Source organism: Aquarana catesbeiana, linkage group LG06 (assembly GCF_042186555.1).
Source record: "Aquarana catesbeiana isolate 2022-GZ linkage group LG06, ASM4218655v1, whole genome shotgun sequence".
NCBI lineage: Eukaryota > Metazoa > Chordata > Amphibia > Anura > Ranidae > Aquarana > Aquarana catesbeiana.
In genome coordinates, this window is record NC_133329.1 from 4361757 (window position 1) to 4377969 (window position 16213).

Sequence of the window (16213 nt, forward strand, 5' to 3'; positions counted from 1 at the left end):
ATGGGGACAAGGTGTTTTGGGGGGCTAACCCAAAGCACCCTCCCAATGTTGAGGGCATGTGGCCTGGTACGGTTCAGGAGGGGGGACGCACTCTCGTCCCCCCCTCTTTTCCTGCAGCCTGCCAGGTTGCGTGCTCGGATAAGGGTCTGGTATGGATTTTTGGGGGGACCCCATGCCATTTTTGTTTTTTTTTTGGTGCGGGGTTCCCCTTAAAAGAATTTAGGGGATACCAATGTCATTTTTTTTTTAAATTTTGGCTGGGGTTCCCCTTAATATCCATACCAGACCTGAAGGGCCTGGTATGGAATTTAGGGGGACTCCCACATCATTTTTTTTTTTTAATTTTGGTTCGGGGTTTCCCTGTGTTGAATTCCCATGCCGTTTTTATCAATGAACTTCTATGTGTATTGTCAGCAATGCAATAGCCGCGGGTAGTTTTAAATGGAATTTTTCCTTCGAAATGTCATTTTGCTGTCAGACTGTTCTAAACACGGGAAACATGCGCCCCTTTACAGGCATACTATAGACACCCCCCAGGTACGAAATTTAAAGGGATATTACACTTTTATTGTTTGACTTTTAAGCATTATTAAAATCACTGCTCCTGAAAAAACGGCCGTTTTTAAAACTTTTTTTTGCATTGATCCATGTCCCCTGGGGCAGGACCCGGGTCCCCAAACACTTTTTATGACAATAACTTGCATATAAGCCTTTAAAATTAGCACTTTTGATTATTCATGTTCGTGTCCCATAGACTTTAACGGTGTTTGCGTGTTCGCAAACTTTTTTCCTGTTCGCATGTTCTGGTGCAAACCGAACAGGGGGGTGTTCGGCTCATCCCTATTCAAGACTTATACCAGAATTGACTATGTTTTGGTTTTGCAAAATATAATTACATCCCTTATAGAAGCGTCGATAGGAACGTTTACTCTTTCAGATCACGGTCCGACTAGCTGTACGCTAGAAATGGGGGAGGCAGAACCCAGAGAGCAGCATTGGAAGATCAAAGAAACTCTCCTTAAAGAGACTGAGTATGAGGGTAAACTAAAGCAGGAACTGGACTCCTTTTTTTACAATAAATGATACTGGGGGAAAAAAACACCCTTTTGTTTATGGGAAGCACATAAGTGCATCATGGGAGGCATGTTTATCTCCATGGGGGCACATAGGAAATGGAAACTAATAAACAGATTGATTCGCTGCTCAAATGTATTGGGGAATTGGAAGTGGTGCACAAAAAAATCTCAGGCACAATCAATAGAACAGGAATTAGCTGGCCTACGTGAAAAGCTACAATCTCTTGCTTACAGACAAAGCAAAAGCCAAATTAACTTGAGGGTGACGGACATTCTATGAATTTGGGAACAAACCAGGGAGAATGCTTGCAAACGCTCTTATGCCGCGGTACACACGACCGGTTTTGCCGTTGGAATAAACTCCGAAAGTTTCTCTGACAGAACTCTGACGGAATTCCATTCAAGCGGTCTTGCCTACACACGGTCAAACCAAAGTCCGACAGTCCAGAACGTGGTGACGTACAGCACGTACGACGGGACTAGAAAAAGGAAGCTCAATAGCCAGTAGCCAATAGCTTCCATCTTGTACTTGCTTCAGAGCATGCGTCATTTTTGGTCCGTCGGAACAGCATACAGACGCGAGGTTTTCCCGATAGGAATCGGTTCCATTGGAAATATTTAGAACATGGTCCATTTCTAGGTCCGTCAGAATTTTCGAAAAAAAAAAGTCCGATGAGGCATACACACAATCGGAATAGACGATGAAAAGCTTCCGTCGGACTTTTTCTGTCAGACATTCTGCTCGTGTGTGTGCGTGGCTTTAGAGAACCACATCACACAATTTAAAAACGCAGAAAGTTGAAATGGTTAACACCCCACGGAAAATTGCTCAGGTGTTTAAGGAGTATTACGAGAGCTTATATCATTTAGAAGGGGAACCTACCTCAGAAAATGCTCAAAAGAAACGGGAGGTGGCTGGGGAGTATATAAAAGAGACAGAAATGCCAAAGCTGACTGAGGAGATAGCCAGAGAACTTGACGTACCAATTACCACAGAGGAATTTATGAGGGCATTAAAAGCCCTGAAATTGGGCAAAGCACCAGGCCCAGATGGGTACACCCTGTCGTATTACAAAACGTTCGCTGAGAAACTGGCTCCGAGATTCATAGCAGCCTATATAATTCATTATGCGAAGAGAAGCAAATCCCAACAGAAACGCTATTTTCACACATAACAGTTATTCCAAGGATCCCTCCCAATGTCCTAGCTATCGCCCTATTTCATTTTCGAACGTAGATCTTAATGTGTTCACAAAGATTTTAGCCATGAGACTAGTAGATCATATCCCGGGCCTAATACATCCAGACCAGGTAGGATTTACCCCTGGGAGAGAGAAAAGAGAGAACACACAGCGGGTAGTAAATACGATCTACCTTGCACAAAGGCAGCAGAAACCATTGGTGATAGTTCCCACTGATGTGGAAAAAGCCTTTGACGGGGTAGATTGTATTTTTCTAAAATCTGTATTACAGCACATAGACCTGGGGGATGGGATGCTGAGCTGGTTTTTCTAATCTATACTCAACACCAAGCGCCGGGGTAAAGATAGGTGATAGGATCTCGGAGCCTTTTTTCCATTCAAAACGGAACATGACAGGGATGCCCACTTTCTCCCCTGATTTTTATTCTGACAATAGAACCTTTTTTTAAGAAAAATACGGGCAAATTTGAATATTAAGGGGATAAAAACAAAGGGAGAAGAACAGAAACTTGCGGCTCATGCCGACAAATTCATTTTCTTTATAACCTCCCCAGTTATATCCCTTCTGTCCCTACTGTCGGAGTTACGTGAATATGGGGAAATATCTAATTTTAAAGTAAATTATGGGAAATCGGAAGCGATGGGGATAGAAATAAACACGCCCCTTCTACATTTGATAACTACACAGTTTGATTTTAGATGGACTGATTCTCATATAAGCTATTTAGGGACTAAAATATCGAAGAATTTAAATAAGCTATTTGAGCTTAATTATGCACCAATAGCAAGGCAGCTCAAACTCGATCTCCTGAGATGGGACAAATAAACTTTCAAACAAATAAAGGTTCGGGAGAACAAATATTATCAAGATGAACATGATGCCAAGACTTTTGTATCTAATACAGACCCTGCCAATTAAGATCCCCCCAAGCTTTCTAAGAGACCTCAGATCAAGATTTTTGAGGTTTAGACATGGGCCCCTTATCTGGCATATAGGGAGGAATCAGGGTGACATGTAAAATTTGCTAAGTGGCATATATTTGAGAACAGAAGGGTAGGGTATTCGGCAGAGAGGAGAAGAGGGGGAAGATGCAGGGAAGGGGGGTCATAACTCATCTACCTTCTTCCCCCGCCCTTTTTTTTTGTGTTGGGGGGTGGGTAATAAATAGATGGGGGTGGGGGTAAAAGTAGAAAAAGAGAGTTAAAGAGTTAATTAATGGTAATACGAGATACACAGTTGGATGGTATTTAGCATTTAGGATGATTAAAAAAAAGATATTGTAAGACTGTGATGAATTGTAATGTGGAATCTATTAAAAATAAAGACATTAAAAAAAGATACGGCACTATGCTCTCATCACCGACCCAACCCTTCAATTCTCTAAGCCATCCCCATTTGAGTGCTTAGTTCTTTCGGGCCCCACACAGAAAGGACTGACCTCAGAGATGTATAAACTTCTAAACTCATATGATATGGTCACTCGGGGGAAACATAGATACATGCGTAGATGGGAGGAACTCCTCAGAGAGGAACTAACCCGCTAACAATGGGCCACTATATGGAGATGGGCAGCCAAGAGCTCTACATGCACACTTTACAAAGAGAACACATATAAAGTGCTCTTTTGCTGGTACCTAACTCCGTCACGACTGCATACTATATATCCATCGGCCTCGGATCGCTGCTGGAGGTGTCTCCAAAACCGGGGCACGCTATAACACATCTACTGGAGTTGTCCATTCCTCCAGCCCTACTGGTCTGCGGTCCGGGGGCTTCCTCCACCGGCTATTTGAGGTAGATATCCCTCTCCCCCCCAAGTTCTTTTTACTGGGCCTCCCTCCCCCCACACTCTCTGGACTAGCCGAAAAGCTGGCCACACAAATATTAACATAATAAGAATATATACAGTGTAGCGCTATGAGTGAAAAAAAATGAATAAATAGACAGTGATGTCTTATGAAATAATGGTGAATAAACACATAAAAAGTCCAAAGTTTACTGAACGGAACTTTAAAGAAAAAAGTACAAAGATATGTCCATCCCATGCTTAATAGTGAATCTTCAATTGGACAAGGATAACACAAACAATGTGCAAATAACTGTGCAGTTGTGATGAAAACCTCAATAAGAGAAATAAGGTTTGTACTCTTACCAGCAATGGTGGACTCACTAACCCTTTGGTAGTGGGTCAGTCGGGCTTATGTGGACCAAGTGCCACAAGGTTATAGTTGGCTGGAGAGCGGTCACTCTATAGGGGATGATTCCATTACTCGCCCATGGTGGTCAGGCCGGCAACCGTAGTTTCCTTATAAATCCTCAAACGAAATAAAGGACTCCCACCGCACAGCGGAACCGTCTAGAGGTATGAAGTTGTACGCAAGCAGACTCAATTTTCTCGGTAAAACCCCCCCAGTTTTATAAATATTAACGGCAGCCAGATGTTTAGTATCCCTCCACTGGAAACAACGAAACCACCCATCATTATCTGATAATTACACTAGAACTAAGGATGTAGAGTTATGGAGTCCATGACGGTTAGACTAACAGATCGAGTAGACAGATATACAGAGACATGGGAGCCGTGGCACCAGCGAATGGACTCCCCCATGATTCCATGAGACCCCCTCCACCCTGCTAACACCCGGAGCCCAAGAGAGACGCGCCCTAATGATTGGACCTTTCCTACACCTCTTTCTTCTCCACTTCTTTCTTTTCTCTTCTCTTTCTCTTCTTTTTCCCCCTCTGGAAAAATGGGCCAAGCAATTCTAATTTACGAGATCTGTTGTTGGTCTGGCTGACAGAAGGGCTAGTATAGTGACCGCCCCGGTGCTCGGTCTTCTCGCTTTATAGAGCGGTACTTTAATGAATTGCTCCTGTGGACTTTATGCTAATCCAGTTATATGTAGACCACTACGCCCTTTCCAGAGCTGTTTGTTACTATTACTGCCTTTTAATTTCTTTTTTCTCCCACAATGTTGTTTCAAACAATTGTATTGTTCACACTGAAACTTAATAAAAATTGTCAATTATATAAAAAAAAAGAAATTGTCCAAAGTGTCTTGGTATGCTGACGTCTTAAGAGTTCCCTTCACTGGAACTAAGGGGCCAAGCCCAAACTCCGGTGTTGGAGGGACTCTGATGCTTTGGGGGAATCTGCTGTGGTGGGGGACCTCTGACGTAATGGGGGACTCAGATGGAATAGGGGACCTTGGGTGTAATGGGGGCCTCTGATGTGATGGGTCGCTCAGATAGAATAGGAGACCTTTGGTGTAATGGAGGACCTCTGATGTGATGGGTGGCTCTGATGGAATGGGGGACCTTTGGTGTAATGGGGGACCTTTGATGTGATGGGTGGTTCTGATGGAATGGGGGACCTTTGGTGTAATAGGGACCTCTGATGTGATGGGGTCTATGTAATGTGTTGGATTTTATGTGTCAAATAAAAAATAATTTCAACAGTTCAAACTGCTTTGGTGCTCTGATTTCTCTTACACCGTAGTGTTATATCGGGACATCCATGGTATTGCCCCATCCGATGGAGAACATCATCTAAAGACCCAATCTATGTCCACAGGTCATGTGACATCTTCAGTGCTCCTACACTACACAAACAATACCATGGCTGTCTGTAGTCAGGTCGGGATAACACCGAGAAATTTAGGTCTGTTGACTTTGTCCTCTTTTCTCTGGAATTGTCTCCAATCTCCTTTCAGATCTTACAAGTGTTCATTATCAACTCAACCACCTTTTTTATCAACCTCTTGTTGTCCAGCATTCCACAGTTGGCACCCTGTGTCGGGGAAAATGCTCTTTTGGCCCCTTAACAAACATATCTAACACTTATAAGCCCAACAAAGAAACCCTTACAGCTTTATTTATACAAAAATAAAAATACATACAACCCCCCCTCCCCAAGAAAAAAAATTAACCAAATTCTATTTCAGTTGCCTATAAAAAATTAAACCTGATTGGTCACTATGGAGAAAGATTGAGTTCTCTTTTCTGCTATTAGACTAAATCATTTGACCTCATTCCCATAATATCCAAAGCTATTTTTTCTTACATTTGGCTTTTAAAGTTTCCTCTCATTTTGGCATTCCTCAACTCCTGATGGAGGAGCAGTGCTGGGGGGGCATCTGTTGTGGAAGAGGGGGGCATCTGTTGTGGAATGGGGGGCATCTGTTAGGGAAAGGGGGTGGGGGGCATCTGTTGTGGAAGAGGGGGCATCTGTTGTGGAAGGGGGGCATCTGTTAGGGAAGGGGGGTGGGGGGTATCTGTTGTGGAGGGGGGATCAGATATGCCTTGGCCTTGCAGTTCGGGTGAAGCCCCGATACAAGGCAGACTTTTCACATTTCCTGGAGTTGGGCTTTTATTAAATCTTCTAAGGTAACTATAATAATAAAAGTTGTTACACACCCCGGGTAATCTTTCAGGGACGGGGCTGTCAGAGATGGAGGAATGGTGGTGTCCCGGTGGGTCTTCGTACAGTGGAGCAGAGATTGTTCAGGATTGGAAGGGCACAGCTGGGGTTGCTGGGCGGAGGCATTTTGGAGCTTCGCCTCCTTTCTCAAGTCTAAGGAGTGCACTGTGATAGGTCCATTATATGTTCATAGCAGTGGGGGAGGGCAGGGCAATACCACAAATGGACTTTTATTTTACCAAAAGATTTTATTAAAAAAAAAAAAAGGAGACTTCATATATATCTTATTTATAAGAAAAGAACAATATATTTCTGCTTTTTTAAATGTGAAAATAAAAGTGGAATTGTTGTGTGAGGCTCTTCTATGCCGCTCTGTCACAGGGCAACTCAATAATACAAAGAATGAGGTCAGAGGGACGTCTAATACATTCATTAATGAGATGAAAAGGAAAACTTTCATTTAAGATTTTAAGATCTCTGTGTTACTCCTGACCTCTGAACTCTGGTATCAGTGGGAGGAATAGTGCCCCATCATTGGTATCAGTGGGAGGAATAGTGCCCCATCATTGGTGTCAGTGGGTGGAATAGTGCCCCATCATTGGTATCAGTGGGAGGAATAGTGCCCCATCATTGGTATCAGTGGGAGGAATAGTGCCCCATCGTTGGTGTCAGTGGGAGGAATAGTGTCCCATCATTGGTATCAGTGGGAGGAATAGTGTCCTATAATTGGTGTCAGTGGGAGGAATAGTGCCCCATCATTGGTGTCAGTGGGAGGAATAGTGCCCCATCATTGGTATCAGTGGGAAGAATAGTGCCCCATTATTGGTATCAGTGGGAGGAATAGTGCCCCATCATTGGTATCAGTGGGAGGAATAGTGCCCCATCATTGGTGTCAATGGGAGGAACAGTGCCCCATCATTGGTGTCAGTGGGAGGAATAGTGCCCCATCATTGATGTCAGTGAAAGAAATAGTGCCACGTTGTTGGTGTCAGTGGCAGGAACTATACCCCACTGTTGCTAACAGTGCAAGGAATAATGCCCCAAGGGCCAGATAAAAGCATGCAAAGGGCCACATCTGGCCTCCGGGCCACAGTTTGGAGACCACTGCTCTGGACCATTCTGAGTATATGTTGTTTGTCACAACCCTTAGCCAGTTTTCTATCCAGGCACATACCCTATGGTCCACCCCTACAGACTGTATCAAATGCTTTTGCAAAATCCAGATACACCACATCCACGTAAGCAGCAGCCTTATATAGTGTGGGGTGTGGACTTGAGCTCCTGAGCCATGATTGGCTAAAGGTACTCTACCTTTGGCCAATCATGTATAAAGAAATGCAGCTCTAGAAATACAAACAATAACTATGTAAATAAAAATCCACTGTCATTGAGCATAAAGAGTCCATGTTCCAAGAAATGGCCTCACCCACAGTGTAAATATGACAAGCTGAGGTGATCTATGAAATCCTCCACTGCACACCAACACACCAGGCCTCTTACCGCAGAAAATGGACCACTAGGTTATAGGTGGTCAGATAAGCATGATAGATCCACTATAGCACAACTCCACTCTGGTACCAGACAGCTGATTCTCATAGGGTCATACCATGGAGTGAATCCATAGGTTCATATGTAGGATACAAGAGAAGCAGCTCCTCATAGTGTACTATGTTAATTCAAGATGATTTTATTAAGTAAAAAGCATACAGGGTACTCACATTTGGGGAATTAAAACAAGTATTTCAGGAACTCAAAAATTCCTTGGTTAACATTTGTTTCTAACCAACAAAATAGTAGCACGTGTAGTGTCATAACGTCAGATCTCCGGGCTCCACCCTACGCAGCGTTACGTCCAATAAGGAACGTTGTCAGGGGCATGGTTAGGAGATCATCACTACCTCTATATATAGGCAGGAGGGCGAAGTAGAAACGCCTCTTCCTCCTTGTGTTTCAAGCCACAATATCAGCCCCCGGAAGTGATATCACATCACAACCGGAAGTGAGCAAAAGCTGCAGGAATGTAAACAATCATGGCTCTCACAGTACATTGTACTGTTGTACATTGTACATCCCATGACACTATGCTACAGAGCAAGATAAAGCCACTGGACTTAATGCTTTGGAGAGAGATAAGAAAACACTACAGATATATGTGCCCAGCTCAAATTTCATGAATCGGTTTACATCCACTTTAAGAAAAGACAGGCCTTTAATGAGTGAGCTGTCCCCTCTGCCCGGTCATTATCTGGATAGTTGAAGTCCCTCATTATAATGACATTTTTCTGCCTCACTGCCATTTCTACCTGTGCCGGGAGATCCAACTCCTCCTCTTCCTTCAGATGAGGGGACCTGTAACATACCCCCACTATTAATTTCCCACTCTCTTCTTCCCTTCGAAGTTCCACCCACATGGATTCCACCTCCATCTTGCCCCATTTTATCAGATTTTTGCTGCACCCTTATTGCAGACTGGGTGGAATATGAATCCACCATTCAGCTCACAAGGATAATTCCAACCTCTATTGGGAGGCTGACAAATCCTATCCTATCTATCCTATCTATCCTATAATTTATAAAACACTCAATGGCGAGTTACCAGGAAGCCAGAACACGCCTCAGAGGAGCTCAGAGTGTTCTCCAGTCACACAATACCCCTGAAACTAGAACTAGGTGGCATAAAGCAAAACAACAGTTTGATCGGTCGGCAGAACAGTTGAAGCTGGTTAAATGTTCCTATACAGTTTTATTTTTACGCAAATTTGGTAATAAAGCAGAAAAATTACCATCTTGAGGTACCAGCCAACAGTGTGTGTCGTCATCATCCCTCGCCCAGATCACTGTTTGCTTCTCAAGCCTCGCTCTGGCATTCTCCCTCGCTGTCGGCCGTTATACATCCAGCGCTTCGGGAACAAGCTAGAGGATACACATCCACGGCTGGGAGAGATGACCTCACGGACCCTCTTGATTGCCTTGGGACTTTTTTATGTTTGAAACCCTCTTCATAAATGTGAGTGCAAACCTTGTTGTTGCCTTTTTAATTAAATTGTTTTAAAGTCTGCACCCAGAGGCGCCTCCGTTTCCTTGTTTTACAGTGTCTTTTTGGGAATATGGTTTTCACTCCCACCGGATGGCTGCCATGAATGTGGACTCCACACATCATTCCCATCATCCACTTTGCTGTGTCACACATCACGGACTCTATTTTCATTACCATTTTTTATCTAACTTAGAGTTCATTTATGTACAACATTGTTATATGATTTGGATTTTTGCTTTTAATTCTTTGCGCCGAACACTTGTTATACTGCTAGAGGTCTACAATGGGATCTGGTCACGTGATCCATATTTGTCTATGGGTAACCAGGTTTATATTTTATTTATTGGCTAAAAAGGGAAGCGATCCCCTGGAACTTGGGTCCTATCGACCTATATTATTGCTCAAATTGGATGTAAAAATCCTCTCCAAGATCATAGCTTAACGTTTGGTGGATATACTGCCATCATCAATCCATCCAGCTTAATCGGACTTCATCAAATGAAGGACCGCTTCAATAAACATATGCAACATTCTTATGGTCCTAGAATGTGCAAAATTAAACCCGGCGACAATGCGATCATCACCCTGGACGCCAAAACTTTGATAATGCCAGTTTCGACTGGCTCTCCTTGGTTCTTGGCAAGAAGGCCTTTTTGGGTCCTTTCCCTCATCTTGCTCATAGTAGGTATGCTTATCTGATGGCCAGGGTGGTGGTTGCTGGTCTACTATCAGATAGATAACATTAGGCTCTTCAAGGGAACAAGACAAGAATGCCCCCTATCCCCTCTTTTGTTCAATCTGGCTTTGGGAACTTTATCCCATAACTTATCCAAGGCAGCTCCGTTGTATGGTGTCCATATAGGGAGGTTTGAGGTGCCCTTTTTGCTAATGATATCCTCAATCTCACCGCTGATCCTGATGTAACCAGAAGTTGGCTTAATGCTGCCTGCAACGTCAGGAGACACTGTGCAGCATTACTTCTGTGGAGCTGTTTTCTCCTAGTGTTCAGCCCAGGACTCTGTGTTGTCATATCCTGAACGTAGAGTGACTGAATGCTAAGATTAAAGCAATGCATTTTGGGATGTGTAGCCCAGGGAGTCAAAATCCGCATTCAGCTGGACTGTTTTGAACTACAAATACAAGCCAGCTGGGAAAGAAGAACAGGATGCTGGGAGAGGTGATGAAAGGCGTGTGTGCGGTTGGGATCTCTCTCTTGGGACCCCGGCCTGGAACTGCTAGCAAATGACTCTGTGTCAGTGTGTGCTGTGGCTGAATCTTGGCTTGTGCTACAAAGAGCGAGAGAGAGAGTCATGGTGTGCGGGTGTAGGAGCACCTACTGCCCCCCCTCAAAAGAAGAACCCACCAGCTGCCACTGCCTAAGCTTATGTTATTGGAGTCTAATGCTTATAACCCTGCAGTAAATAAGATCCAACAATTTCACTTAGACTTGTGTATGTGTCTCTAATCATTTTGATCATCAGCAAAAATGTCTGAACCCAGGGTGTCAGTGGTGTCGGAGGACTTGCAAGGTCAGGGGAACCAGTGGGGTACAGATTCAGCAAGTGGCCCTCACGGGGGTAGCGCTACACTACATTTGACATGATCACTATAAACACAACCTTTGATGAGTTCCATAGATGTTCAGACCTCCACATTAATTGCAATAAAAGCAAAATACTACCCTTAGGGGTCTCCCAGCCTAGACCCTTACTTGAGACATCCCCCTTCTCTATAACCAATGGCAGCATTACTCACCTCGGCATAAAGATAGGGAAACGTCCTTCTTATCTATACACTCTCTACTTTCCGCTTCTAATACAGAAAATTGTTCATTAATTGGATACCTGGATAGATTTACCCACCTAACTTCTGGGAAGATGTCATTTGTTTAAAATGGTGAGCTTTGCTTAATTGGTATACCCACTCCAAACACCCCTCCTATTGAAACATAAAGATGTCAATTTGTTGAATAAGACGGTCACTTCCTTTTTTTGGCACAATAAGAAACCACAAATGGCTTTAGGCAGACTTTACCTCCCTAGAAGTGAAGGAGTGTGCAATTTGTCCTGTCTGCTTCGCATAGGGCTTCGCATAGGGCTAGACTGGATATCTTCCTAATCCTGCTACTCAAACCGGATCCTCAAATCGGAAATGGGACTTCTTTATTCTCTGAGGGTGGTGTTGCCTAGCAAATTGAAGCAACTTCCAACACACTTCAACGGGATTTATTATTTATAGTCACTATTATTGTTTGGAGGAAAGCTCAAAAGAAATTAGACCTCTCACCATTTATTTCTAGAAACCTACCCATCCAGACTAATTCAATGTTCCCATCAGGACTGCAACATGAGGCCTTCTAAACATGGAAAACTAAAGGGCTGATGTCGATCTCTTAGCTCTTCAGCCTCGACCTTGGCGACCCTCAGACCCTCAATGACGTCACCAACAAGTTCACCTTTCCTCACGTCATCTCTTTCACTTTTCGCATTAGCAATGCAAAATCTGTCATGATAAAACAGAGAGATTCCAGCTCTCCCTAATCAACCGCCTCTTCCACACTCAAAATGACTCCTAATCTGCAATGTATGAAACCATTCAGCTCATCCTCAGCAATAAACCAGGACAAGGACTTTCTATCTGAATCTCTCACGAACTGCTAAGCCGGTATAATAAAATCTCCACCTGATCACCAATGAAATATGGTGAGAATGCCAACTAAAACTAATACACAGAGACTATATTCCCTTTCTTGCCTCCAAATCCAGGCCACAGGTTGCTCCCTGCGCTTGATGTGGCCCTCCTATACAACACTTGCTCTTTGCTTTTGGCTATGTCAGCCCATAGCAGTCTTTTGGGACCAGGTGGTCAATTTCATCCTTGGGATAACACACCGTCATGTCCCCAAGGACCCCCTCATATTACTTTTTGGGTATGAAAGTCCAACACCTCAACCACCAATGTCTAGGACTGTCACAACTTCCTACCCACATTGGATATGCCTGCTGGTGGCTCGTAGAGCCATTCTGAAGAAATGGACAACCTCTACTTCTCCAACTGTAACAGATGTCAAAAGAGAATTAAAAAGCCTGCTACATCGGGAAAAGCTGCACTCCCAATTGTTTCACCTCTGAAAAATGTTTCACCTCCAGATGGCAAGCTTTCATTGACTCGACTTTTTCTCTTTTGACCTATTTTTACCTTCTTCTTTTTGCCTCAGAAGTAAAATCCCTCTCCACTTGTTTCTGCTACAATAAAGATCTACCATACATCCACAAACACCTCACTAGTGACTGACTTGGGAAAGGAACTATTCCCGGTTCCCCTATAATCTTATTGCATATTGGTGCTTCACTAACCTGCTAGACATCTTATTGTACGACGTGCTGGACCAGTTCTAGTCTTCTTCATTCCCTCTTATAGCTTCTTTATAGTTAGTTCTTTCTCTGAGTGATCGCTACCTAACACTTATCTGCTAGGACTCATTTTTGTCCATCTTCTCTGATCCCTTCTGGATAGGTGGTGACCCCTCAGAGAGAATCCATCCATGTCTCCTTTTGTTTAGACAGTTTGCATTCTTCTCTTCATTAGCATGGGCGGTTACTTGGCTTGATTATATGCTAATGTTTACACATCTCCCATGTATCTCAACCATCTTCTTCTTTTGTTTAGGGGCTGCAACCCCGTTTCTGGGCTGTTGTCGCCCAGAGTGTCTGTACTGAGTAAAACCAAATAAAATGTATTATAAAAAAATTAAATTTATATATAACGTCACCATGCTGTATTCCCAAAATATAGTTTTAGTGTAGAGATACGAGCGACTATGTTCACTGAAAACTGGAAGATCAATATTCATAGTACGGAGTGTATATAATAATCATAGTACTGAGTGTATATAATAGTCATAGTACTGAGTGTATATAATAGTCATAGTACTGAATGTATATAATAATCATAGTACTGAGTGTATATAATAATCATAGTACTGAGTGTATATAATAGTCATAGTACTGAGTGTATATAATAATCATAGTACTGAGTGTATATAATAATCATAGTACTGAGTGTATATAATAGTCAATAAGAGACATAAAGCTGCCAGTTCTGAAGTGGTTATCTATTTCAGTATAATGGAAATGAGTCAGAGATTGTATTACATGGGTTGCTCCGTGCTTTAGATGTCGGCATTGAAATGAAATCCATCACATTTATGCAAAGTCAATCATGAGACGGATCTCTGAAGGCTTTTTCCATAATTCAAACTCTAAATATATCATTCTGTCTGCTATCACTGGACGTGTCCCGTCATCTCTGTCCGGAGATCACACCAAACCTCAACATGTTGTCTCCGTACTCTATATCTATTTTAGTCTGTTCAGTCTTGGGACTCGGCTTGGCAATCCCTTCTTACACTTGTATTGTGATGGGTAACCTGGACATCATCAGAAAGAAAGGGAAGTTGAGTCCCACCGATGTGATCTTTCTGGCTAAGGGGATTGTGAATATTCTCCTCCAGTGTGTGCTGAGTATAGAGGGAATGATCTATGCCTTGTCTCTGGAAACCTTTTATATAATACAAGTATTTGTATTTATGAACACATCAGATTACTTCTTAGCCTATTACAACTTCTGGTTGACCTTCTGGCTCTCAGCTCATTACTGTACCAGCATCACCAATCTCAGCTATGGGTTCTTCATCTGGATAAAGAGAATTCTGTCAAATTTCCTGAGTCAACTTCTATTCCTGACAGCACTTGGGATGTTCATTGTAACTGTCCCGTGCTTCTGGGCTGTCAATGCAGAAAGTCTTATCCAGTCTTCTGTGAACAGTACAAACACCTCTGTTATTGGTTTCCATGAATTGTTTTCCTATCGTGTGTCTGCAAACATCCTAGGTGCCAATCTTCCATTCTTCCTTGGTCTTCTGTGCCTGGTCCTCACTTTCTCCTTTCTGATCAGACATGTCTGGAGGGTGAAGAATAACGACTCTGGATCAACACGTCCAAATCTTCAGGCTCATGTCACTGCACTGAGGACAATCTTCTTCTTACTTCTCATGTTTTCGATCTTCTGCGTGTATCAAGTGATTTATTTTCTTCCAAGTTCCTCACTGTCAATAGTTTTTTGGAATTTACAACTATTATCTCCATCGGTGGAGGCTGCCGTCATCTTCCAGGCCAGCAACAAGCTGAGAAGGATCATTCTGAGAAGATTCTGGACCAGAAGTCGGAGGAACACAGAGACTTAAAATGTGGAGAATGCTTAGCTTGAGAGTCTAAATACAGTATCTCACAAAAGTGAGTACACCCCTCACGTTTTTATAAATATTTTCTTCTATCTTTTCATATGACAACACTGAAGAAATGACACTTGTCTACAATGTAAAGTAGTGAGTGTACAGCTTGTATAACAGTGTAAATTTGCTGTCCCCTCAAAATAACTCAAAACACAGCCATTAATGTCTAAACCGCTGGCAACAAAAGTCAGTACACCCCTAAGTGAAAATGGGGGGATCATGCTCTGCTTCAGTATGTGACAGTACATGTTGGCATTCATGGTTCCCTCAATGATCTGTAGCCCCCCAGTGCCGGCAGCACTCATGCAGCCCCAGACCATGACACTCCCACCACCATGCTTGACTGTAGACAAGACACACTTGTCTTTGTCCCCCTCACCTGGTTACCGCCACACACACTTGTCACCATCTGAACCAAAAACATTTATCTTGGTCTCATCAGACCACAGGACATGGTTCCAGTAATCCATATCCTTAGTCTGCTTGTCTTCAGCAAACTGTTTGTGGGCTTTCTTGTGCATCATCTTAGAATAATCTTCCTTCTGGGGCAAAAGCCATGCAGACCAATTTGATGCAGTGTGTGGCGTATGGTCTGAGCACTGATAGGCTGACCCCCCACCCCTACAACCTCTGCAGCAATGCTGGCAGCACTCATACGTCTATTTCCCAAAGACAACCTCTGGATATGGGGGCAGCATAGTGGTGTAGTGGATAGCACTCTCGCCTAGCAGTAAAAAGGGTCACTGGTTCGAATCCCAACCATGACACTACCTGCCTGGAGTTTGCATGTTCTCCTTGTGCCTGCGTGGGTTTCCTCCGGGTACCTCCCAGACTCCAAAGACATGCTGGTAGGTTAATTGGCTTCTGTCCAAAAAATTGGCCATAGTATATGAATGTGAGTTGGGGACCTTGGATTGTGGGCTACTTGAGGGTAGGGACTGATGTGAGTGTGTGATGTATGTGTGGAGCACTGCGTAAATTGACGGCGCTATATGGGTATCTTAAAAAATTAGGGATAATTGTAGACACGCACCCACACTCATTCAGGATGGACAGGTGTCTTTATTCAACGTTACTAACTATGTAACTATGGTTGACCATGACGAGGCCTGTTCTGAGTGGAACCTGTCCTGTTATACCGCTGTATGGTCTTGGTCACTGTGCTTCAGGTCAGTTTCAGGGTC

The 16213-nt window shown here is 43.3% G+C and overlaps 1 protein-coding gene across 1 annotated transcript; it reads left to right on the top strand.

The window, feature by feature from the left end:
- The first annotated feature begins 14072 nt into the window (after positions 1 to 14072).
- Positions 14073 to 14981, top strand: LOC141147397 (taste receptor type 2 member 40-like). The gene has a single exon (XM_073634631.1). It carries the CDS (start codon positions 14073 to 14075, stop codon positions 14979 to 14981), a length of 909 nt encoding a protein of 302 aa, XP_073490732.1.
- The last annotated feature ends 1232 nt before the right edge of the window (positions 14982 to 16213 follow it).

Bases quoted from the DNA above. Each gene is read 5' to 3' on its own strand.
- LOC141147397 (XM_073634631.1), top strand. From the start codon at position 14,073: ATGTTGTCTCCGTACTCTATATCTATTTTAGTCTGTTCAGTCTTGGGA.